At 34.2% G+C, this 27,049-nt stretch overlaps 1 protein-coding gene across 5 annotated transcripts in view; it reads right to left on the bottom strand.

Annotated features, from left to right (window-relative positions):
* COL4A4 (collagen type IV alpha 4 chain) overlaps positions 1-27,049 on the bottom strand; it is a 138,665-nt gene that overhangs the window by 83,054 nt on the left and 28,562 nt on the right. For 4 of the 5 annotated variants that reach the window (XM_074298563.1, XM_074298564.1, XM_074298565.1 and 1 more), the window contains exons 5-19: positions 19,323-19,457; positions 19,041-19,085; positions 18,449-18,565; positions 15,800-15,868; positions 14,371-14,406; positions 11,755-11,817; positions 11,053-11,088; positions 10,802-10,843; positions 8,669-8,749; positions 7,959-8,012; positions 7,661-7,720; positions 5,772-5,816; positions 5,211-5,264; positions 3,674-3,743; positions 2,846-2,950 (exon numbers count right to left, since the gene is read on the bottom strand). In XM_074298563.1, coding sequence (XP_074154664.1) covers positions 2,846-2,950; positions 3,674-3,743; positions 5,211-5,264; positions 5,772-5,816; positions 7,661-7,720; positions 7,959-8,012; positions 8,669-8,749; positions 10,802-10,843; positions 11,053-11,088; positions 11,755-11,817; positions 14,371-14,406; positions 15,800-15,868; positions 18,449-18,565; positions 19,041-19,085; positions 19,323-19,457 — 1,012 coding nt within the window. Of the gene's footprint in view, positions 1-2,845; positions 2,951-3,673; positions 3,744-5,210; positions 5,265-5,771; positions 5,817-7,660; positions 7,721-7,958; positions 8,013-8,668; positions 8,750-10,801; positions 10,844-11,052; positions 11,089-11,754; positions 11,818-14,370; positions 14,407-15,799; positions 15,869-18,448; positions 18,566-19,040; positions 19,086-19,322; positions 19,458-27,049 lie in introns of those variants that run through there. The other variant, XM_074298566.1, reaches the window with a different exon arrangement.

The raw sequence follows: 27,049 nt of genomic DNA, 5'->3' as shown, positions 1-27,049 counted from the left end.
AATGAAAGTAGCCAAACATTTAAAATATCTTTTTTTAAGTTTTTATAATATTGGTAAATACCTGAATAAACAGATCAATAGACAACAACAACAATATTAATAACTAGTATTTATATAGCACTTCAGGGTTTGCAAAGCACTTTACAAACATCTCATTTTAACCTCACAACCACCCTGAGAGGCAGATGCTATTCTTATTTTCTTTTTACAGATGAAGAAACTTCCAATAGAATGTTTAAAAGATTTGTCCAGAGTCATTAATCTAATAAATGTCTAAAGCCAAATTTGAACTCAGGACTTCCTGAGTATAGTTATAGGTGTATATGCTAATTAGGCTACCCCATCCAGAAGAATTGGAATTGTATTTGGCAGAAAGAATGTTAATTGGCAAAAATGGTGGGGTGGGCATTCCAGTTAGGGGACATGATAGGAGAAGGAAGTGATAAGGTATATATTAGCTAGAAGGAAAGAGATGAATGGAAGAGAAAGCTGGAACTATAGATTAGGGAAAGATTGTAGAGTGCCTCGAATGCCATACTAAGGCTTTAAATAATAGGGAGCCTTTGAAGGTTTTGGGGAGAAAATGTAATAAGTATCACCTAAATTCATAATTCAACTACACTTAAGAATTTTCTGTCATCTGTAAAGAGTTGGTCTTATAGCCAGGAAGGTACAAGTCTGACAGCCTGGCTGTGTGTATCTCTCAAACTATAGTCAGTGCTAACCTGAATTGGTAGAAGGGAGTTTCCTTACCTCACCTGGGAGTTTCCTATACCAATAAAATCACAGGTCCACTCTCTATCTTAAATTTAATTTTAATTAAAATGAATTAATTTACATTTTTGCTACCTTATTTCAAACTGTGTACTGTGTATCCTTAAAGGATTTCCCTCCTTTCTAATCTCTTTCAGCAATCTATAGAGCCATTTCTTTTATGTCATTGACAATCCTTTTAGCAAACTGAGTTATGAGCAGCCCAGCCTCAGTGCCCAAGGTCTAGCTGGAACTTCATTATCCAGTATTCCCTGTTACCCACAAAACGAGGAGCTATTGGTTAATTCTAAGCAGGAACTGAATGTGATATCAGGATCAAGTTTACAGAAAATATCAATAATGTTATCTTAAAAGTACTAAAATTCAGCAAATAGAATACTATCTGAAATTTCTCTCCTGAACAACTGTTTGCTTGAGATTATTTTTTTTGTTATTCCTGTCTATTCTTTAAACATGATCATGAGCCCTCAAATGAATATTCAGACTCTGAGTAATAAGATAGATTTTTGGATAATTTAGAGTAATCTGCTGTAAATAATCTCTTGCCTTGTAAGATCCTATAGAAGTATGGATTCTGTGCTTGAAAGGGCCATAAAGGTCATAAAAACCCCTCTAACTTTTCTTTCCAATTAAATAAATGAGCAAACAAACCCTGAAATTAAGATAATTTAAGTGACTTATCTAAGAACACAGAGTAGTAAAAAGCATGTCAATTTTTAACTCAGTTCTTGGAATTTCATATTTAGCAGTCTTACTCCACTAAATACTATGCTGCCACCTTAGCATATGATAAGAACAAAACATTTCATACTTGTGATTTTTCAAATGTGATCCAAGCAACCTTGACACCCTTTCCAGGGGTCCATAAAGTAATGACTATTTTCACAATAATTTTCAGATGTTAGATGCCTATTAAAATATTCTTCTCTTTTCCAACTACATACCTATATCAGGCCAAATTTTCTTCATATACTTCAACCAAAATAGCTTATCTCAACAAATTAAATTCAGAAGCAGATAAAAAAAGTCCAGCTGTCTTCTACAAAGTCAGACACAAAAGTGATTTGAAAAAAAAAGTCTATGTAAATATATATATAAACAATATCAAAACAAAATTTTATATATATATATATATATAAAACAATATCATTCTTTTCATTAATTTTTTGTTTTGGAAAATGTCATTTTTCATAGCATGTTTTATGTTAACATATTAGTGAGTTGAATATTGATTTTGAATATTTTAAAATGTTAATATTTTTAACTTCTAACAGTAAATATAGAAAGATATTCTCCATCTAAACAAAAACACTCAGTAATTTTTTTTAGTAAAAGGTTTTAAGACCAAAAAACTTGAAAACCGCTTATCTATACAATGTTTATCTTCTTGAATATAAAGTTGTAGGATACAGATAGTTGACTACAGTAATCTCTTACTCATTCAGACTTGTCCTTTGATGGAATAGCTCAAACTACCAAGGTAACAACATTTTAACAGATATGGAGTCTCTTATTTAAAGAAAACATGGCAAAGTTGGCCCCTAACATGGTTTTGAGCAGTGTCAGCACTGGCTATTAAAAAAAAATTGTGAATTGTTACCCAACCTCCTTTCTTTATTGAGAGGACCTTTCTTCTATCTTGATCTCTCCAAACCTAACATTTTCTTCCTTTTCAGTATCTCGGCCTTCTTTTCAGGTAATTTTCAGCTACATATCACTTACGATTTGTTAGCTCAAAGAAAGTTAAACTATGAACCTTCAGAGAGGTGTTTCCCTTTTCAAATAGAGTCTTTACTATAGATAGCTAGGGGGCACAATGGGATAGAAGGTCAGGTGGAGTACCCCAACCATAACTGTGGCAAGCTTGACCAGTACATCTTTTCTCAGCTGTGACTTTGGGAGCTGCTCTCCTTCCATCTAACTGAAAACCTGGAAAACCGCATTTAAAAGTTTGTCCATTCTCATCCTAGAAAATTTAGATCATTTCTTATCATGGTATAAATGCATTCTGTGCATTCAACCTCTCCTGGAAAAAAAAATAAATTTTTATAGGAAAGGGATGGATTCCTACCTATTCTGACTTCCCCTGGTCTTCCAGGAGGTCCTGCTGGACCAGGAAACCCCACTGACCCCTTTTCTCCATAGTGTCCTGGGAATCCTGGGTCCCCTGGAGGTCCTGTTAAAGAACATGGAAAATAGGTCATGCTAAGGAAACAAAGTTAAGATTTTTATCACTCTGAAATTTGTGCTGCTTTGTCATCTTTCCCAAGATTAAAATGCAATATCTTAGATTCAAATTAGATTCATAATCCACTTTTTTAATGAGCAGTTTGGATTTTTGAAGCTCAGAACTTTCATCTATTGGTAGATCATTGTCTATACACTAATAGATGGACACTCCAAATGTAGCACTATTACTCACAGATTATTAAAAATAGGTTTCCAGTCTGTTATATAGATACTTTATAGGAAAATACAGAGAAGAATCATACATGATGAAGGAGTTTTATGGCCTTTGGCCTGTACCATTGCCTGGAGTACTCACATCAGGCTCACTGAAATAGTCAATAAAAGATATATTTATTTTGGCCACTTGTCCTTGAAGTCATTATCTTGGTGGAACATAAAATCAGGGCTACTTTTTTGAGAGAGGTTTATAATTAATAAATGTAACAAATTATTTGTATTATATTTAAGTAATAATAATTCATAGTTATATAATAATTTCTATATGTCTAGGCCATGATAGGTCACTAGAATTGCTCACTTGTATCTCTCTATAGATAATTACAGACTCAGGGCAATATACATATAGTTAGCCGAGTATAAATGAGCCATATGATTCTTCTCTTATAGTATCTCCAATATTATTTGTAGAGTAACAGAAAGCAAGACAAACCTTTGCAAAGAACAGGTGGAGTTATCAAAACACCTGGTGGTCCTGGCTTTCCACGCTCTCCAGGATCTCCCTGAAATCATTCATTCATTCACTTTTATTAGAATTATTAATATTTTTCTCATGCTTTGAGGCATCAAATATGTTTTAGAAGGGCAACAAGGGCTTTCAAGTTAAAAGATAAAGATCATATGACAGTAAGAGAAATAAATAACCTGGTGGAATTTTAGAAATAACCAAAATGATTTTTAATGGGACTATGATTGCATCAGTTTAGAGAATTCCAAAGGAAGAAAGTTCTTTCACTGATACAAACTGATATCTCATCTGTACTTTATAATCTTAGGGAGCTGCTTGGGGCAGGGAGGCTCTGACTTGCCCAGGGCCACGTAGCTAGTATGTGTCAAAAGCAGAATTTGAAGCCAAGTCCAGCCTCAGTCTACTATATGCCCTTGTTGACCTCCTATATTACCCTACTGTACCCCTAATTGATAGGAAAACTCCTTCAAAGTTTTGAGTTGCAAACCTAGAGGTTTAGGAACTTTTAGCTTGTTAGGTCTATTTGGTAAAACATTTAATAAACTTTTAATGCTGTGGTAGAAGTCCAGGATTAAAATAGTCCAAAAATCCAGGATTAATGTTTAACAATAACCTTATAGTTTATTCATTGAGTAAGAAGACCAGGCTATAGATTGTTCTCTGATACTAACAATTGCCATATTTCTTTTTTCTTAACCACTACAACTGAGCCTACTCAGGGAGAACTGAAGAGAACTTGCTTTGAAAGAAGTGCATTGATAGCAATCATATGGCCTTTTCTGGGTTATCTATCACCAATTTTGTGACCTTAGGTAAATTAATTAAGAGTTCTAAGTCATAGTTTCTTCATCCATGGAATAAGTGAACTCCTTTCCTCTAAGCCAAATGATTAATATCAACACTCCATTCCAACTCTAAGATGACTTCTTCATTTTAATTTTCAATTAGATAATTGAACCAGTCATTCAGTTAGACAGTATGTTTCACTTGTTATGTGTTGAGATCTCTGCTAGATGCTAGGGAGAGTCAGAAAGAAAATAACTAGTGAGGCTGCCTGGATTAGGGGACAAGGAGACTACCTCAGAGTCAGAAGCCCTGAATTCATATCCTGCTTCTGACACATATTGGCAAATCATTGAACATCTCAGTGACCCAGACAAGCCTCCAAGATTATAAGCTGCAGAACAGTTATCAGTCTGCATTGGGAGAGGGAATTCCCTCTTCAATAGTTCCCTATGCCAATGAAATCACAGATTTAATTAAATCATTGTCATGAAATATCTGAAATGTGCATATTGACCCTTCCCATTTAAAAGGGTTATTTCTCAGTCTTTAACAGAAGTATTACAAAAAAAATTCTTTAAAATACATTAATAAATAAGGAAATCCATTTTACCTTTTAAAAGCTATATTTCTGAAATATTTCTTTACACATTCACTCAAAGGTCACTGTAGGAATCAGAAAATTGTCTCTGCCCATTAGAAATCCTTAGTTTCTTACCTTAGTGCCAAAAACTCCAAGCTGCCCACGGACACCACTTGCTCCAAGTTCTCCCTAAAAACAACCATGGACAGGTCTTCTTTATAAAATCTGATTCAATAACAAGATAATTTGTTTAAATTTATGTTTTGTATTGGACTACCTGCTATCTAGGGGAGAGGGGAGAGGGAAGGAGGAGATATTTAGAACAGGCTTTGCAAAGGTCAATGTTGTAAAAATTACCCATGCATATGTTTTGTAAATAAAAAGCTTTAATAAAATAAATAAATAATAAATGAATGAATGAATTTATGTTTGATGTCAGCATGTGCTGTCCATTTAATGAGCATGCTGTACCATTCTGCAATTTGAGGTTGTAGTTCCCATTGACTTGACAGCTCTTGCATTTGTATCTATAAACAAAGTATGCATATCATACATGAAAATGTCCTCTTTCTTAACTACATGTACATGTATTTATGGCATAATTTTGATCTTCAAGTAAGAGGACATGAAGCTATACATTGGAAATAATGTTGAATTCCATTTTGTAGAAATTGTTTCCTATCTTAATATGTTTACCTTTACTCCTGGAAAACCTGGAAGTCCATGGGAACCAGGGCCACCCTTGGAGATTCAAGCATACACATGGACACATACACATACACACACATACATATACACACATCAAAAAAAAAAGAATAAGAAATAAATGTGAGTGAACCAATTATCTTTCCCTACTTCACAATAAAATTGTGATTATTAATGTTTAATTTATGTGTTGATATTTGCCAAGGTAGCTTGAAAGAAAGATACTAAATAGATATAAAATTGATTCTGTTTCTGCATACCATTTTTGTTGAACTCCAATTAAGCTATTCTCAATAACCACCCAAATGTCAGTCCTTTATAGTGGATGCCATTATTCAGAGCACCCCAACCGTGTGTTCCACTTGATTTTTGTCAATTTAATAATAATTACACTCGAGTATCTTGGAAACAGATGCCTTATAATTTGCCCAGAAAGAGGCTGGCATCCTTTAGGTAGGAGCAATGCAAATCACCATGGCACCAGAGCCTCATTATGTTCCCTTCTTAAATTTAGAGTGAAGGGACAATCCACTTCCTATGCCAACTGAAGCTTGGCCTTGGTACTGACAGTATCAATGGAGGTGCTAATTAGTGACTGGTGTGATGATCTTTTTGGCTTTTTGCCTCACCTTTTTCTAGCTATTCCCCTAAGATTGACATTTCATTTTATCCAACAGGCTCAAAGTATCAATTCCAAGTTATTATTAAGTTGGCACCAAAGTGGCCAGGAAATGACCAATAATCTCCAACATTTCCTTTAATCATTCACTCTTCTTTGTCTATTTTCTAAGCTTAGCATTGGGATCGATTTTTCAGTATATGTTGAATATTTTACAACTTTTTAAATCAAAGCACTATTGTTCTTATTTCATAAATTTTCCTATTTTGAGCAACCTAAACATTTCTTTTAATTAGTCTTAAATCTTCTATAAAATGTTAAAGAGAAATATTCCATAGTAGATTAGAAAGATAAACAATTTGTTCTGACCCATCAGGAAGAGATAGAAAGAGAAATTACACTTAAAAAACTGTAAACAATATAAAATATTTGGGAGTTTACCTGCCAAAACAAACTTAGGGACTATATGCACATAATTCCAAAACACTTTTCACACAAATAAAGGCATATCTAAATAACTGGGGAAATATTAATTGCTCGTGGGTAAGCTAAACCAATATAACAAAAAAGACAATTCTACCTAAGTTAATTTACTTATTCAGTGCCAAACTACCAAAGAATTATTTTATGCTATTAGAAAAAAATAACAAAATTCAAAAATATATATAGCAGCTTTTTTGTGGTGACAAAGAACTGGAAATCAAGGGTATACCTATCAATTGAGGAATACAAAATAATTTTTAATATATGATTTTTATGGAAAACTGTGCAATAAGAAATTAAAAGCAAGGTATTTCAGGAAACGCCTAGAGAGACCTATAGAAACTGGTGCAAAGTGAAGTGAGCAGAACCAGAAGTACATTATAGAGAGTAACAACAAAATTGTAATGATCAACTGTGAAAGACTTAGCTACTCAATAATGATCCAAGATGATTCCAAAGATTGATGAAAATGCTATCTGTCTCCAGAAAGAAAACTGATGAACTCTGTTGAAGCATTCTTTTTTAGACTATATTTTTCTTGGGTATTTTGTGTTTTCTTTTGTACTTGGCTAATATGGAAATTTGTTTAGTATGTCTTCACATGTATAATCAATGTCAGATTGTTTGCCTTCTCAAGCAGGAGAGAGAGATGAGAAGGAAGGAGAGAATTAGGAAATTTAAAAATTTTTAAATGAATGTTGAAAAAAATTTACATATAATTGGGAAATATTTAATGAAATCAATAAAAATATTTTAATTAATTTTGAAAAATTCTTACCTGAGGTCCTGGGAATCCAGAAGTACCCTTTTCACCCTTCAGTCCAATACCAGGTTCACCCTTTACATGGTGGCATTTTGGAGATACATAACAAAAAATAAAAATGAAGTTAACAATTTTCAGCAACATGAAAAAGAGACACAATATCTCAAAGATGACTTAGACAATAATCAAAGAAAGGAAAATTTATGTGATTATAGCACTCATTCTACTGAAATTCTTAATGTGCAAAGGAATAAGAAATACTGGAGTAAAAGAAAAATATTATATAATAATTAAAAAATAAAAGATTACCTACCTTGATTCCATATGGTCCAGAAGGACCAATGACTCCAGGCATTCCTTTCATGCCCTAAAAAAAAACAGTTAAGTTCTGACTTATTCTTATATTTAAAGATTACATTTCAGCTCATTTGATAAAGTAGAATACAACCTCCTTGGAGGAAGGTAATGCTCTGTTTTCATGAATTTCCAATTCCTCAAACATTATCTGGGATGAACTGGACTGAAGTGAACTTAAAAACTATTTATTCTTTTATCATTCCATTTTTTTTTGTTTTACTTCTGACTCTGATTCACATATAAGATGCACAGGACACTTAGAAAAGTAGTAGTAACAACAAAACTGGTACTGTTGTAATCAAACAATATCAAGAAGAAAATACAAGATCTATTTAAATATGGCAGCTGATGGACATACAGACTCTACAAATGGAGTAGCCATTTGTGAAGAAAAGAATATAATTTTATAGGGTGCTTTAAAACAGCAACACATTTTGAAAATAAAGCTGCAACAAATAAATCCAAGGATGAATTTTGCTGGGGTTTTTTCATATAATCACAAAATGTGGACAGAACACTTTAACTGAGATTATTATTCATAGTCCCATGAACTGGAGAAACTATTAATGTGAATAAGTCATTATGGAAGAGCTATTATAATATCACATTCCCATTTATTTCAATGCTATAACTAGTAAAGGAACTCTAGGTTTCGATGTAACATACCTTTTCTCCTTTAATGAGACATGAACCAGGAGGTTCAATCAGTAAGGTTGGTCCTGGAAAACCTTGAAGACCAACTTCACCCTATAAAAGTCAAATGATACCAAGACAATAAGAATATTGAATTATCCAGAGATGGAAGATTGGATTAATCTATAAATCATGGGACAACATTGTAGTTCATGGAATTAACTGGAAATAAGTATCAAGGCAAATTAAAATACAATTTTCAATAATATTCTTTAAACTCTGTTAACTATACTGAGTAGGAACAAAAAAAAAATAGGGTATCTTTTAGCCATAGCTTTAAGATGATTATAAAGCCATTTCTTACATATAGTGACATGCATTTGGAGATGGCTTTCCAGTAGTGCTAACTAAAAGTTTTATGTTGCTTAGCCATATCTGTGTGTGTCTCTATCTGTCTCTGCCTCTATGTCTGTATCCCTTCCTCTTCCTCCTCCCTCCCCTCTCTTTCTTCTTCTCTTTTCTTCTCTTTCTCTCTCTGTCTCTGTCTCTCTCCCTCCATTTTTTCCAACCCTCCTCTTTTTCTCTCTAACTTAGGCTTCCCCAGGCTCTAAGTGCAGGATCCTAATCAATAATGGAACTCTCCTGTTTATAACCTGTTCCAGTTCATCAGGGCTCACCATTTTGGTGCTGAGCATAACACAGACACATGATTGGCTTAGTCCACCCTCATGTAGCTCAGAACTCCTGAGCTGAAGAGAACTGTCAGTCTCAGCCTCCTTTATACAAGGTATACAAAATCTCCCCCAAGGAGCTGCAATTTTCCTTTACATTTATAGAAGATTTAGTACTTTCATTCTTCTTTGAAAGCATCATTGTATATATTCTGTATACAGAATCTATGCAGATTTTATATATATTTTCTTGTGTATATTCTATATAAAGCCTAGTGCTAATAGTATTACAAATATTCCACATTTCCTCATTTTTCCCTCCTTCTACCTAGTAACTGAGAAAACCAAAGGTTTACACAACCATAATTAGCACAACAGAAAAAAAAAAGTTAAAATGAATTTTAAATAACAACACTGCCCCTTCTCCCCGTGAAGTTAACATTTTTAGATATGGAAAGATGACACTGGTCTCGCTGGGTTAACTTGCAGACAGTTTTCCTTGCTGCTTGCTGGGAAAGATGGGTTGAAGGCTGTTTCATGAAGGTCCCTCCCAACTCTACCATCCCCATTATGCAGCTGAAGAATCTTGAATGTTGTTCCATAAACTTGCTGCCTAACCAACGTGCTTCAAACCTTTGTCAGAAGGAGTGTGTGTCTCAGAGTGAGTGTCCATCAGTAATATCATGTTATACTCTTCTTTATGGATGGGACCCAATGACCTCCAATTAGCATGTGCATCAATTTATAATAAACAACATGGCAAACTGGCAAGTTGCTATAAGAACATGGAAGGTTTTTTTGAAACTTTAAATTATAATATAAAAACAAATTAAATTAAAATAAAATGTAATAGATCCTGATAAGGATCTATCTTAACAAATAATATTTATTCCCTTATTAAGTTTAGTGTGAGAATTAACCTAAAGCTTAAATTTATTTGTAAATAATTTTAATCACTATGGCCAAAGATCAGATGAATGTATAACATCATCATCACTAACATTTAAAGTATGCATTCCCGGAAGATAAGGGCTATCAGCATCTCCATTATACTGCTCAGGAAACTAAATCTGGGAAAGTAAATTTAAGTAAATTGCCCATGATCACACATCTGGTGTGTATCTGAGGCAGAGTATGAGCCGGAGATTTTTGGCTTTTAATCACTGCACCACTTCGCTATAAATCAAGGAAAGCAGAATGTTTAGACCTAGCTTGAACAGTATTATTGTCTATGCTTCATTTTTGAAGACCACCATGACCTCAAGTAGACCACGCCATGACATGAACGTGAATTGAATTTAAACGAGAGGGGGCTATGCAAAATCACCAGCCTTATTTTTTCCTCTGGAGCCATCTGGGTCCAAAGGCAAAACAGATCAGGACGACTTGAGATGGCCCTGGATACACTGGGAGACCTTAACCTTGTTAACTAAGGTCCTTAACAAGGCATAAATGGTTGTTCCCCAGGTGGCTCCTGAATGCAGACTTTTCTTACCGGATCTCCAATTTGGCCTTTTACTCCAACACCTGGATTACCCTACGAGAAAAAAAAGAATGAAGTTAACATTTTCATAAAAATTTTAATGAAAATTTTGTACCTAATCATCTAGCTCATTAGAGTTTATTTAAAATTTTTTGAGATGCCCACTAGCAAGGAAAAATCCAAAAGGCCTAAAATAACATGAATAATTAGTTATACCTATGAATTTTTGCTCTATTCAGAAATTCTTTAACATATATTCTTACCTGATCACCTGGCCTCCCAGGGTAGCCTGGAGGTCCCTAAAAAGACAACCACAAAAAGAAAAGAAATCAGCTCATCTATAACTCTGAGGCATTCTATTTGGTCTCCCCATCTGGTGACTTAAACATCCATAATTTCAATTCAATAATGTAAAAATATAAATTTGTTATTTCTGATATGTGAAGATAATATTCATGACTACCAGAAAAATATGGTTTTTCAATTGTATTGATTGGATGACAATTTCACTCAGTGCCTTCTAAACCCAACAGTATAGTGTTGTTGTTGTTAATAATAACAATAATAATTATAGTGCAGCAATGTCACATTTATATTATATTTAAAATAAAAAATATTTCTTTTAAACATCAACTCTTAGTGCAAATAGCATTGCTCCCAGTGACAAATGAGAAAATTGAGGCTCCCAGTAAAATAGCCACTGGTCCTTGATCATGTGCCCCATAAGTAATGGAGACAGGCAGTACTTAAGCCTATATGTTTTAAGATTATTCTTCCATTATCACATACTGGCTTTTTAATTTTACTGATTGGCTATTTATTTTTATTTTTTTATTTTCAACTAGACATAATATCTGACTAGAGTTGAAATTACAGTTAAGTGCTATGGTACAGATTTTGACAAAGAAACAAATTGCATTTTGGGGAGAAAAAAGAAAGAACTTTACCATTAATATGACACTTACTCTAGAACCTGGTATCCCTGGAAATCCTATTTGACCCATTGATCCATTTGCCCCTCGAGGTCCCTATTCATAGAAAAAAAAAGCCTTTTGTTTATTCAAATCTCTGTTTTATCACAAAGTCTGAATGTAATCCTAGCAGTTTAAAAATACCTTTTATATCTTAAAAAAAAAAAACCCTTATTGGCTTCATTTTCTATCAGAAACAACCCTACAATAACAGTGTGAAATTCTACTGGCTTCCAAACTCACTAAACCTCAGGATATGTGTCAGAAATGTACCCGCTCAGGGTTTAGTAAATTCTGGTACAGTGGTCCTCTATCCAGAAATGTCCTCATTGGTTACATTATAAGTCTCTATAATTGGAAATTTTAAAAATAATTAAAGCAATATGAGGTCACTTATTTAAAACCAACTTCTGAATAACATTTACATAATTCCACGTATTTAATTCTTATATGTTTAATACATTTTTTAAAAAAGAATAATATTTACTTGGTTCTTTTTCCTCTCATACTTTTCTCCTCTGGAGGGTTATACTTGTGATTTTATTGATATAGAGATCTTCCTCATCCATAATACATTATATTAAAGAATTATATATAACCCTGAGAGTATAGAGAATATGTGTCCATGTCACATAGTTAGAATGTATGAGAAGCAAGACTTGAATCAATTCAAATACCTCAGTATATACTATGCTGACTCTTTACATTATTTCATGTATTTAAAAATGTATTAATTATAGATAAATAAATGTACAACTTTGAATTTGACTGTGGGGACCTGGTCCATTTCTATATAGATTATTTTCTGTACCCTAATATTTACATAAACATATTTTATACACACACATACACGTATAGGAATATGTTTTATATATGATATAGATGTAAATAACATATACACATATGTATATATGCATATGTGTACATATACATGCATAATTATGCATGTATATTTATATACATAGATATAAATATAGATATATGAAATAAGAATAGGAACTAGACCTATTTTTCATTAGTGTTGGGAGCTCTTGGAGAGAACTGCCTAAAACAGTGATATCAAACTCAAATAGACATGGGATCATTAAACCATAAGGATTCCTGTGGACACATGCTGATTTAGAAAATTATATATTAACATTATTGATATTTTACTGTATTTTTATTTATTTTTGTTAAATATTTCCCAATTATATTTTAATCTAGTTTGTGCCTTGCTCAGGAATGCTGGGAGCCAAATAGAACCTATGGGTCACATGTTTGACACTTCAGATCCATAACACTGAGACTGATTTTACACATTGCCTTGACTTACCAAGAGTCATCCAGCCCTTATGCATCAGAGAGTGAACTAGAACACTAGACCCAAGGCTAATTATTCCACACTTCTTCTCATAAATGATAAGTACTAGCACATTGAAATAAAAGTTCATGTTAGCATCATATGAAAGAACTTTAATAAGCTATCTAGCCCCCAGCTTCTTAAACTGTTGGTCGTGATCCCCTATGGGGTCTGATAAATGACTATGAGAGTCACAAAATTATAATTTATTATCAGTGTTTGATTTGCATAATATCTGTTTTATTATATGTATATGTATATATATATATATATATATATACCATTATGCCCCAGGTCACAAAAAAAATTTTTCAGGAGCAAAGGGGTCGTGAATGGGGAAAGTTTAAGAAACTCTAATCAAATCCAATCCCCTCATTTTATAAAGGAAGAAGCAGAGGCACAGAAAAATTAAATGACTTGCCTACAGTCAGATAGGTAATAAAATGGCAAAGCTGAAACTCAAAACCAGGTCTCTTGAATCCTATTTTTCCCTCCAATTTCCCACTTTCTTTTCCCAGTTTCTCCTACTGACTCTCAGTCTGGGAAAGGCAAGGAAAAGGGACTATTTGTTCTGGGCAATTTGCACACTTCAGATGATTTAATGGTCTAAAATATAATCATTCTTTCTTTGCAGATATGATTTAGTATTTATTTTAAGGACACGCTAAGTTATCTTCTTGCTTATATGCACACAAAAGGTATTTCTTCTGGATGATCAATGACAAAAATCAAGTCATCCTTCCATGCCTGGTAAAAGATTTATATACATCTGAGAAAGTAGTCTTGCTTAAAAAGCCATATCAGAAGTGGATCATTAGAAGGGCAACCTGTCCCTTCTTTCAACCTCAATAATCACTTATAAATAGAGGTGACTGTGAGGTTGCAATATTTCAGGAAGTGAAGGTGGATATAGAAATGACACATCAGACGATCCTTGGTAGCAATGTTTGAATAATTCAAAATAAGATAACCAAAATTATTTTTTACCAGGATTCACAATGTTGTGGGGTTACATAGTGTTTTTTTAATTTGTCCAGAAGTTTTACTTTATATTTAAAGTAGGTTAAAATTATCTTGAATTCACCAAGCCAAATGTCAAATGCTCTTGAGGAAGCCAGCCCAAGGTGAAGTGAATGTCAAGACAAATTTAGCCTGGGATTAAAATTTTGCTGTGGAAAATTCAAAAAGCAGGTAATCCTTAAAGAGATAAAGATTTCACACATTGATCAAGAAGGATTTGGAAATATAAAATCCATAGAGACACTTACAGGTAAACCTGGAGGTCCTGGATCACCTCGATCTCCCTGTAACATGAAATCATTTCATTGATAAGATAAATAAAACTGATCATATGTATTCTTAGTAATATAATGATTCAAGACAATTCTTAAAGGCTTATGATGAAAAATGCTGTCCATTTCCAGAGAAACTGATGGAGTCTGATAGCAATTTAAAGCATCCTTTTTTATTTTTCTTGGTTTTTTTTGTCTTTTCTTTTACAACATGACTAACATGAAAATATGTTTTGCATTCCTGCACATGCATCATCTATTTCAAATTGCTTATCTTCTCAATATGGGGAAGTAGAATTTGAAACTCAAAAAAATTTTAAAGAAATGTTAATTATTTTCACATTTAATTGGAAGAAATATTAAAGAAAAAAACTGATGGTATGAGTATACTAACACAATAATTGGCACATAAAATAGAGCTTACTAGTGGTTAGAAATTTGTTGATTGATTGAGTATGCTTTTTGTAGGATCACTGCATGCTAAGAACTCTAGGCTACTTTATTTTTATTGTTAATATTAGCTTAATGTTGACGTTCTTGACATTTTTTAAGGGCAAATGCTTTCCATTCTTACCAATTTAAGAACAGCATCTTGCATATAGCTAATACGTACACATCAAACTTAACTTGCTTTTAATTGTTTTCTAAACTTAAACACCAATAAGACCATTTCCATAACTCAAAAGAAGATTTTCTGTGAAACTGTGAAACCTCATCTCATACCATTTCTTTTTTAAATGTATGTAATAAATTCTACATTTTACTTTGAAAACTGCCCTTCTTGTCCAGGATGATTCCTGAATTTTCTTCTGTTTTCTTCTGTTCATGTCTCAGGGAAGCTCTCCATGCTTGCTGCCTTTGTACACAAAGCTTTCCATGTCTCTGGCCAATCTCTGGTTATAGTGGGACGAAGTCCTGTACTGCTTCTACCTTTGCTGGAATTCCATTTCCTATTGTCCTTTGAGCCTTTAATAATCTTATGTGCAGTTCTGGGGTGAAAAAAGTCACCATAGTTTCTTGCTAATTAAATTATTGCTTGCATTTACCTACTTTCAGATATATATTATTTGACAGCAAAAAAAAGCAAAAATTTTAAAAATAGCACATGAGTCATAATAATTAATAGTCACTGTTTTGGTAGTTACTTTAGAGCAATATTCTTGTTCCTACAAGTATAGGAGTATATCTTTAAATTATGAAAAATTCTATATCTCTTCCTGCAAGGGCATGTGTTAACAACAAATACAACCACTTGGTTTTGTCCCTACTTAGCATTTCTGATCTCCTTAGAACATGATGGTTTAAATCATCAAAGTACAGAAAGTTATAATGATTTCATTAAACAATTAGGATTAATCATACACATTACCACTTTTGATAGTTCAACAACTCCTGGAATACTCACCGGGAGGCCTTTAATAGCACCTGAAATATACACTGAATTCCCTTTTTCTCCTGCTGGCCCCTGCAGACCCTGAAAATCAAACATTTGTTTAGGGGGAAAAGTACAAAATCATTAAGTATATTATAATTTGTGCTCGTTGTTATTTTGTTGTTGAATCATTTCAGTCATGACTTTGACTCATTTGGTATTTTCTTGGCAAAGATATTGGAATGGTTTCTCATTTCCTTCTTAAGATCACTTTACAGATGAGGTGTCTAAGGTCACACAGTTAGAAAGTGTCTGAGGCTGGATTTGAGCTCCAGAAACTGAGTTCTTACTGATTGCAAGCCCAACACTCTATCCACTGTGCCATCAAGCTGCCCAGTCACTGTTAATTGTGAATGTCTGACTAAAAATTTCAAATACAATATCTTATTGATTCTTTTATTCCCTCCATTATGTTATTAGTTTTAACTATAATTTATCCAGTGCTTCTGAAACACATATTTGGTATCCATCAGAAATTTGAATTAACTCCTAAGAATTATTAGTAGAGAAGAAAAAATAAATTATGGTATTGATAACTATAAATTAATTTTAAGTAAACTGAATTGCATTTATTTCTCAATATACAAGCAGGAGGAATCTCTCTTTCACTGATCATGCAATAACATGCCAGGGATGGATTTTTTAAAAATTACTGATTTTAGAAAATAGGAATAAATTAGAGCTGGAAAGGGTTTCAAAGACTCTGAGTCCAACCCCCAATAGAGATAGAGAAACTCATTCTACAGATGAGGAAACTTAGATCCCAAAGTATTAGAAGATTTGTGCAGGGTCACCTAGATATTAATTAATGAGAGTAGGATTCAAATTCAGTTCTTCCTCATTCCAAACTCAGTATTCTATTCCTTGGGCCACCTAACTGTATATGATTTTACTCTGTGTATATAAGAGTCAAAGGACTGAATGGTAAATTTTACTCCTCTGATGCTTACTATTACTCTATGACCTGGGCTTTCGTTTCTGTCAAATGAGATATTGGACTAAATGGCCTCCCAGGCGCTTTCAAGGTCTATATCTATAGTATATGCAGAAAGTGATTAGGAAGATTGAGAAATTTGGCAATAAAAGTATGAATGCTAAGTCTTGCTCTGGAAACTTAAAAAAACAGCTTTAATTCTGAAAGCTACATTTGAATTCTGTGTCTGTTTTGGCTCCATTGAAGGCCAGGGACAAAATCAGAAGTCAGACATACCTTTGTATAGCTTACTAAAAACAACTTGAGCTATGGTAATTAATCAGAGAGAGACAAAAAATCACAAGAAATCAGATTACAAGGCCGAAGTGCCTCTAGACTTTATAAAAAAGGAGAAAAAAGAAAGAAAGGTCAGAAAAATGAGTGTATTCCTGGGTGGGCCTCCTTAGCACTAAGATGAGATAGCAAAGGGTAAGCCCCTGGTTTAAGCTCCAGATGTTTGGGGAAGAATAAGTTCATGAAAAACTGGGATCTTCAATTTTACTGATAATGATCTAGTTCAATGACTCTTTGTGAACTCAATGAAAAGGAAGTTTTTTGTTGCATGCTTAGGATGCCTGTTCCAGCAACTAAGTGACTCACAACTTGGGGTTTTGTTTACTTTGGTAGTTTTCAACATGGAAATTTTTATATCCATTAGAGGGGATAAAGGACTCTTTCATCATTATGAGGAATTATTTATTCAGTGACACATGTGTACGTGCAGGTTAGAGCAGTGAAACATATCCCACTGCCTGAAAGGGTTTGAGGTCAGTGACATGTCACATAAATGCACAGGGATCACAGGATGCTAAAGCTGGAAGAGATCAGAGAAATTATTTATTCCATTCCTCCCATTATACAAATCACAAAACTGGGAGCCAGAGAGATAGCAGGACTGGTCTAAGGTCACATACTTTAGTCAGAAGGTAAGCAGAAGCAGGGCCAGAATTTCAATGTGTGGAGTAGTGGACAGAAGCAAGGGGCCTGGAGTCAGGAAGACCTAGCTGTGTTATCCTGGGCAAGTCCACCTCAGTTTTCTCATTTGTAAAAAGAGATCACTTAACTCAGCAACTAAGAACAATAATACCTTTTTGATCCAATAATGCCAAAATCAATTCTCTTTGTACTATACTACATTCTCTTAACAAAGGATATGTGTACAGCTGCAGCAATACTAGAGCAAGTGCATAACATTCACATTATTCATGTTTCAGGAGATGTAATTGAGCCCAAGTATATTTTCTTTAAGTTTAAAAATTTTATTTGAAGTAGGAAGATTCCATTATGAAAATATTTGGCAACCTTCAGCTCCCACTTATACACATAACAAAGACTTTAGTCATTCCCAATGATGGAGGGATGGGTAGATAGATGATAGATAGATAGACACACACACACACACACACATATATGTATGTATGTATACACACTCATATACATGCATGCATATACACATATAATCACTCTTGATTTATTAATAACTTTTCACTTCGGGATTCCTTAAAATCTACATACAATATAAGGAAAGAACTTTCAAGTTGCAGAGCTTTTAAGTTACAGACTTGAATATACATCTGTCTGCTAAACCTATAAGGCTTGCTCTTAAAAGATACACTTATTTCTAATCTCATATGCAAGTAATGTCTTACAGCTGGACCTTCTGGTCCTGGTGCTCCTCTCTCTCCTGGAAACCCTGGGTCTCCTCTTGAACCATTGCGGCCATCAATGCCAGGTTTGCCTCTTGATCCTGGAGGTCCTGGATACCCCTGAGGGAAAAAATTAATTCATTTGTATAGGGTACTTTTAGAAATTTCAAATATATTATTAGCATTTGGTTGAACATAATAGTTTAAGTGGCTGGATACCCAAATAGGAGATTGTCAATTGTTCAAGAAATCTCTCTTCCTTATTAGATATCATTATCAAATCATAACTTTAAGTACAGAGTCACAGTTTTTGATATGGCACCTGGTACAACATCAAGTGGCACACCAATTTCTTACTTTGGAAACATCATTTAACTTGTTTGAAAACCTTGGGATCCAAAAGCATCATTTTTATTCTCCCAGTTATCACATTTCCTTATTCAGTGGGATGGACAAAATTTCTAAGTCATTAATTATATTTCTCCTGCACATGTGGATATGAGGATAAGCAAGACATTGCTTCAGGTTTGATTCAAATGTACAAGTATGGCTTAAATGAGTTCCTTTTTATGAGAATTTTTCAAGGGCTACTTACGGGTATGCCATCCAAACCCGGGAAACCAGGTACTCCTGTTGGGCCCTAAAAATATCAGAAAGCACAATCAACATAAAAGATACTCCATGATTAGAAGTGATTTAATTTAATAAGAACAATAATATGTGGTTTTTTATTTAACCCACATATTATTTGTACTATTTACTTGGATTTTTATTCTGATATAAAGTTTACAATGCTTTTGCAAATATTTAAAATGCCCTTTAGATGACCAGTAGCAAATATTATATCTTTAATTTACAAAAAAAAAAAAAGTCTAACCTTATCTCCTTGATTTCCCACTGGTCCAGGAAATCCACTGTCTCCTTTCATTCCTTTCTCTCCTGGTAACCCAATGGGCCCAGGAGATCCTAAATCTCCAATGGGACCCTGGGGCCCTAGATGTCCAGGTTGGCCCTGAAAAAAAGAGAAGATAAGGTTCTTAAGTAGTATGTGCTAGTCTTAAGAAATATGTCCGCTGGGCCTGTATCATTCTGTAGAGAATCTTAAGTAAGGGAATATCTCGACTTAATAGGAATACAAATGATAAATTTATGCAGACTCCTTACAGTTGCTCTGTATTTTATAGTCTGACACGTCTCCTCTTCCTTTACTAAGTCCTGCTGCAATTAATTCCTCAATGTTGTATTCCAGTGACCTATTTTTAAAGGCAATAGCAAAGCAAGGCCCAAGATCTAGAAGGTCTGGAACGTCTTACCCAAGCTGGAAAGGCTTTGGATACTGGTCTGATGATAGATTTGTATTCTTGCTATTTGAAGCATCTTCTAAAGTTTGGAAAGATTCACCCCCAGAAGATTGATCACATATACACATATACGTATACACAGACACACATATATAGATATAAAACACCTATATGTGCATATACACACATACATATATAAAATATACACATATTACATCAAGGTACAGATTAAAGCTATAAATTGTGACACTGGAAGAATCATACATTCTGACAATAACCACCCAGGAAGTATCAAATTAAATAATCTCCTCTTATCATTTCTGTTCTTTAATGAAATATTAAATGAAGATCTCTCTTTAGAGTATCACAGAACTAAAGGAAAAGGCTCTTTCACTATAACAAGTAAAGCAAAAGAAGACAAACGGCCTGAATGAATCTCTTTAATTCATATGCACAGTACTGTGCAATTAGGGTAGGGTAGGGGAGAAAGAAGAAGGCAGTATTTATTTTTCTTTCTAGCTTCCTTTGCGTGATTCTTCATTTAGATCAGACTCAGTTCCATGTTTCTTTATATACTTAGAGGAACAAAAATCACATTATCTGTTGACTTCAGTTTTCTGGGAGTGTTTCATCCTCTGTAAAAATGAAGTGGTATGTCCCTCACAACTATGAATTTATGAGCAATGAGCTGTGGACCACATGATTCAGAGAGATAGATTGTTGACTTAATTCTCTTCCTGAGTCCAAAATGAAACAAGACTCTGCAACAGCTCTGGCACAGAAGAAAAAAAAATTCCCTATGTCTTCTTAGACATAAGTGCATTAAATTCCACAGCCATTATGAACTTATAGATCACTGAACTTATATAAGATACCTTATAGGTATAATGAATAAAAGAGATACAAAAAGACTTGTTCAGACACACTCCTGCCATAGTCTAACAGTGTAAGGAACAGCTATAATATTCTGGCTCTGCTTCTTTTTCAAATTTGGGGTGTCCACTTGAAAGGACTCACTTTCTAATAAATCCACAAAAGGAGCATTGAGAAGATCAGTCTCAATAAGCATTTATTAAATAAATACTATATGCCAAGTACTGATCAAGTAGATATTACAAACTACACCCCTCTATTTGCTCCCAACCAAGAAAGTTCAATCAAGACAACAGTAAGCATTTAGAAGCATTAAGAGAAAAACATTTTGTTTTTCCCTGGCTATTTGGTTTCGGTGAATATTCCCAAAGATCTGATATCTCTAAACAAAGGTGGTTTTGATAACCTTGGGCTTCTCTCCCAGTTTTTATGGTTTTTGAAAAGTGTTTTCTTTCCTACTGGAGATCTATAACTAAATTTCCCAACTCCAAGTTTGATCTTGTATGTTTATGTTTTCTTCCTTTTTGAGCCAAATTTTCATGCAACTGAAGTGCATGGAAAATGAGCAGGAAAATGAAGGCAGGACTTTGTGAAGATTAGAACTTGCTTGGTAAATGAAAACATATAGATTTCAGCTAGGCATGATGGCATATGTTATTTCTGCTAGAGGCTAGTTTTTGACTTCTGGAGTTCTTAGCTGCAGCTGGGCTAAAGCTGGTCAGGCGTATAAACTAAGTCCAGCATTAATATGGTAAGTCCCTAGGGTAAATTCATCCAGATTGGTTGAGAAAGACAGAAAGACCCACTATTAACACCAACAACCACAATAGCACTAATAAAAATAACCATCTCTTCAAGTCTGAAGTTTTAAAAAGAAAAAAAAATCTGTAGCACCTGAATATATACAGTAGGGTTATTCAATTATATTCAAAAAGAAAAGTCTGCATGATAGATACAACATTGAACTTTGAAGAAAGACATGGATCAAATCCTGACTTATACGCTTATTATATCAGGGCTTCTTAAACTTTTTCCAGTCATGTGACATTTAGTAGGAAAACAGATTCATGGAACCCAGGATTCACCATAGATTTGACAGTTGACACAACTTCAGCACACCATGTAAAATCATAAGATTGTTTCTCTTTATTTCAATTGATTTCAATCTTTATCTCAATTGTTTCAATTTATTTCAAATTACTAGAAGCTTTATGGATACCACATGTTATCTAACATGGCTACCATAACATTACCATTTCAGGTCAACCATTTAAATAAAGAATGAAGGAAATCATGCTCAATATGGAAATAGAATGTTAGCCATGCCTTGCCATCAAATACCAAAAAAATTCCTTATCAGTTGTCTAAATCAAAAAATTATCCTGATCACTGTCAAGGAAATGACTATTATTTAATCATACTCTGGAGAAAGAGGGAGAAAGGAGGGAGAGAGAAAGTGAAGAGAGACATGGACAGACAGACAGAGAGATAGAGACAGACAAAAAGACAGAAAGACACAGACAGTATCTAAAAAGTCAGGGTCTTTATTTAAATTCAACATAGCACCACTGGACTGGTAAAATCTTTATATAAAACATCTTGAAATCAACCTTTTGAATGTCTATATATCTTGTTGTTCCAGGAAAGTAACTCTTATATAGAAAGCCAAGAGTTCTAGTACCACCTTGGAAAGGACAAAAAATTAATGGAGTTGCCATAATATGGCTTCAGACAAAGTGCTCTGTTTTTTTTTCTTTGATTCCCAAACACTTTCTCCATTAGAAGGCAAATCAGCAAGAAAGACAAATTGTTAAAATAAATAAATTTGGGGGTTTTGGTGTAGTTGGGTTCCTAAAGCACAGTGTCTGTCACATGTGCTTAATAAATGCTTTCTTCTGCTGACCTAAGTGAGCACAGCGCAAAGTTTGATGGGTTTATCTATGATGGAAATGTTCTGAGTGTGGGCCTAGAAACAGGCCAGGCATCTGCTGCTCAAGAACCAGACTAATTAAGTACATGCAGATTTGCATTAGCAGAAAGTTGGCCATCACAACACAAGGACTGTTTTGACTATAACAGTTTATAAAGACCAGCAACGCTAAGGCAAAAAAGAGAATGTAATATGCAATATTTTGTCAGTAAAGCCTACTGATATTTAAAATTTGAGAAAGACAGACAGGCACATAGATACATATATATACTTCCCCTTTCATATCACTGACAGCATCATCCTGTTGTAAATCCCTCAGCTGCTCTTGTTCTAATCAATAACTTCCTCCTTCCATGATTCCCTCATCTTCCCTCTCCAATCCATTTCCTATACCTCACCACAAAGCTGATCTTCCTTCAACATTATTTTCATCTCATTTTCTTCAATCACCACCATCACCATCATCATCATCATCATCACAACATTAATGTAGCACTTTATAACTGCTTTACAAATCCTTTTCATTTGATTCTCACAACAACCTTGGAAGGTAGATGCTATTGTCACTCTCATTTTACAGGTGAGAAAACTGAAGCAAAGAATTTAGATATTCCATATCTCCTTCTTCCTTATTGCATTAAGGTTAACCCACCTCCAGTTTTCAAAGCCCTTCAGATTACAATCCCTCACCACTATCGGACCTTATTTGCCACAGCTGTCTGTTGAATATACGCTCTCTGCTCTCCTAATATCTCTTCCTTCACCTGGAATAGTGTCTTTTCGCTATTTTGCCTGTCCACATTCTACACATTTTCTTAGGTCCAGTACAAATCTTTCTATGCAACTATAGCTTTCTTTAATTTTCACTGATTTTCATGTCCCTTTTCTTCTTCCTTCCTTCCTTCCTTGGACATCCATAACACTTGTGGCCACATAACTGATCATTTAACTAAATCCAGTGGACTAGACTAGAAAAAGGACCAGATTTGGAAGCAGAGCGCCTTCCTTCAAATGATCATTTACATCTGTGGGATTCTGGACAAATTACCTCCCTTCTTGGCTTGTAAAGGAGGGCTGGGTGATTCAGTGTGTGTGATCTCTCACAGCCCTAAATGCTAAGTTCCTAGAGCATGCCATCTTATGTTAATTTTTTTCGGTTCATAGTGATGATTTTTAATAATGATATATATCATCTCCTTAAGGATAACACCTGACTTTTCTATTTTGCATAATACTCATCATTACAGGGTCTTGAACATCATTGGCTTTCTATAAATATTAATTAAGTGGTGAATGGATTGATTGAGAGATGTCATAAAAATATACCAGTAATTCCTGAGGATTTTGGAGGGGGGGGGAGATGTGGTTAAAGAAGGCTTGATTGTGACTAAATCACAGGGCCACTGGGTGTCACTGTTACTTCACCAAACACCAAAAAGGCTGAAATTTAGCTAGATTTTAAAAATCAGTTAGCTTTTGAATATTCAACCTCTACTATAGAAAGAGATCTATGCTAATTGTTAGGGACTGTGAGAAAAAAGGAAACTAGGTGCAGTAGGTAGAGCGCTGGATGTGGAGTTAGAAAACCTGAATTCAAAATGGCCTTAGATGCTTACTTGCTGTATGGCTCTGAAAAAAGCCCTTTAACCTCTGCCTGCCTCAGTCTTCTCTAGTGTAAAATGGGAATAATAATAGCACCTACCTCCCAGGATCATTCTAAGGATAAAATAAAATAATAATTATAAAGCCTTTAGCATAGTGCCTGTCACACAGCAGATGAGTGAGCTTAGAGTTAGTAAAACTCATCTTTGTGAATTCAAATCCAACCTCAGACACTTACTAGCTGTATGTTATCCTGGGCAAGTCACTTCATGCTGTTTGTATTAGTTTCCTTATCTGTGAAATGAGCTGGAAAAGGAAATGGCAGGCTACTCCAGTAGCTTTGCCAAAAAAACCCAAACGAGGTCACAAAGAGTTGGACACAACTAAAAATGACTGAACAACAAAATTGTTATTGTTGTCGTTAAGTTCCCTACAGCAATAAAATCAATCGTTGATTCAGATCCAAAAACTAAAACAAAATTTTCAAAATATAAGAGAAATGAAGGTATCAGTCTCCAAAGACTTTACAGTAGAAAGAGGGAGACAAGTCAAATCCTTGGAAAGTCCCCTTGATATATTTTCCCCCATTCCTGTATCTACAAGATGATTTGGTCTTTATTAAGAATCTGGGTGACCAGGAATGGTGGCCTGGGGGTTGGGCTAAAGTAGGGCTAAAGCTGGTTGGGTACCACTTTAATTATGATAAGACAATACATATCAATATGGTTTACCCCTAGGCAGTAGAGAACTACTTAGTTGTTTGAGAAGGGGAAAACTGGCTCAGGTGGGAAAGACAGAACAGGTGAATGCTTCCATACTGATCAGTCTTGGGACTCTGTCCATGCGTGGCCACTGTACTTCCAGCCTGGCAAGATAAGGAAATCTAATCTCAAAAAAAAAGTGGCTGAATGACTTTTTTAGAAATACTATTAGAAGGGGTTTTGCAAGGGTGAGTGTTGAAAATTATTTTTGCATGTACTTTGCAAGCGAAAAAACTATTATTTTAAAAAAATACTCTTAGAAGTGATTCCTGGTTAAATAGAAATTGAATTAGACTGCTCCTAAGGTCCTTTCCAATTCTAAGATTCTATGACAGTTTGATTCATCAAATTATTTAAACATTGGTTAATGATAATATAGACAGATCTCCTCATTCTACTTTGGCTGAAAATCCCTACTAGTCACTAAAATGAGATGTGAAAATCTGTAACCTAGACTACATAACATCTCCGGAGTAACTGTAAATAGAATACATATAACTTTAGTTCAAAGATCCAATTTCTGTTCCTGGACATTAATCCCAGCCAAAAACCTAATTTTCTTATTCAACTGACATTATTTCCTTAACAAAAAGCTCAAGGAAGGGCAGGGAAGGATTTGAAGGAGTTCTCTTTCCATCTAAAAACCTCACACTATAGCACTTTTGAATGCTCTGCTCTCCTTCCTTCATTATTTCTTTACTAATTAAAGATCTACTATGTGCAGAGAACATCATAGTTATCTCCTTATTCCTGGACATTATATACCTCTTTTATTATCATGAATTTTACTAATATAATATAAATATTAACATTTATATTTCCTTATACAAAGAAGACTAGAGAAAGAGGATGCATGCATGACATAGTACATGTCTGTTACCCAACTCAGGGTTTTGGGATGTATATTAAATTTTACTGGTGGTTCCAACATTGAATCACTTTCAGTGTTCTCCAACTGTAGAGAAGCACAAAGTCTAGATGATACACAATGTTTGCCCTCATGGAGTTCACAGGCTGGTAGGGAGATTAAATAGAATAATTTATGAATATAATTGTAAATTATATAATTATAAAATGGTGTAATGCCCAAGAAGGTATATATATATATATATATATATATATATATATATATATATATATATATATATATATATATATATATATCAGCCTGCTATATGAATCACAAGAGAGAAAGCTAAAGGAAGTTACTTCCTCTCTCTGGTTTCTGTGCATTCACTCAACAGTTTGCTAGTTGGCTAACTACCTGGTTTAGTATTGTTGTTAATTAATTTATTATAGTTATAAATTGTTAATTATAATTAATTATTAATAATTGATCAATAAAATCAATTATCAACTCAAAATTAAATAATGTTTATTGAGTAAATTTTTTGTACAAAGCACCATAGGGATACTCCATCACATGAGACCTAACTAAGGCAGTGGCCCAAGTTGTATGTGGTTTGAGGGGAAAGATTAAGACATGAAACATTTTAAAAATGACTAAGATAAGAGGCAGTCTATGAGAAATAACAAATAAATGAATGACATTAATGTCTATAGGAACCCAGAGAGAAAGAAAGAGATTCTGGCAAATACTGGACAGCTTGGCCAAAATTTCATCAAAGAAAAACTAGTTACTTCCTACTAATATGTAATTAGAACTTTTTTTGTATTTTTGTATTTTTAAAAACATGTTTGCTTGAATTTGGAGCTAGGATGACCACCTTACTCCTGTTTTCTTCAGAAAACTTATTGGATCTGTCTTAATTCTAGGGCTTTCCCACTGGCCTTATTTCCTATTTATCATCTCTATAGCTTGTTTGCATATAGTTGTTTGCAAGGTGTCTCACCTATTTTAGATTGTGAGCTTCTCTAGAGTAGGGAGAGTCTTTGCCTTTCTTTGTACCCTAGGGCTTAGCACAGTGCCTGATAAGTAGTAATAGGTGCTTCATAAATGTCTATTAACTGAATGACCAGGGAAACCCTTGGACATATGGAGGACCTTGATGAGAAGATGCATCTACGAGGAGTTGAGAAGAGAAAGATGGGTATTTCGAGCAGAAGAAATGTCTGGAGTGAAGTCACAGATATGGAAATGGGTAAGATGTATTCAGGAAAAACTGAGTGAACCAAT

This window comes from Sminthopsis crassicaudata, chromosome 3 (assembly GCF_048593235.1).
Source record: "Sminthopsis crassicaudata isolate SCR6 chromosome 3, ASM4859323v1, whole genome shotgun sequence".
Taxonomy (NCBI): domain Eukaryota; kingdom Metazoa; phylum Chordata; class Mammalia; order Dasyuromorphia; family Dasyuridae; genus Sminthopsis; species Sminthopsis crassicaudata.
This window is presented reverse-complemented; position numbering and strand designations above follow the sequence as displayed.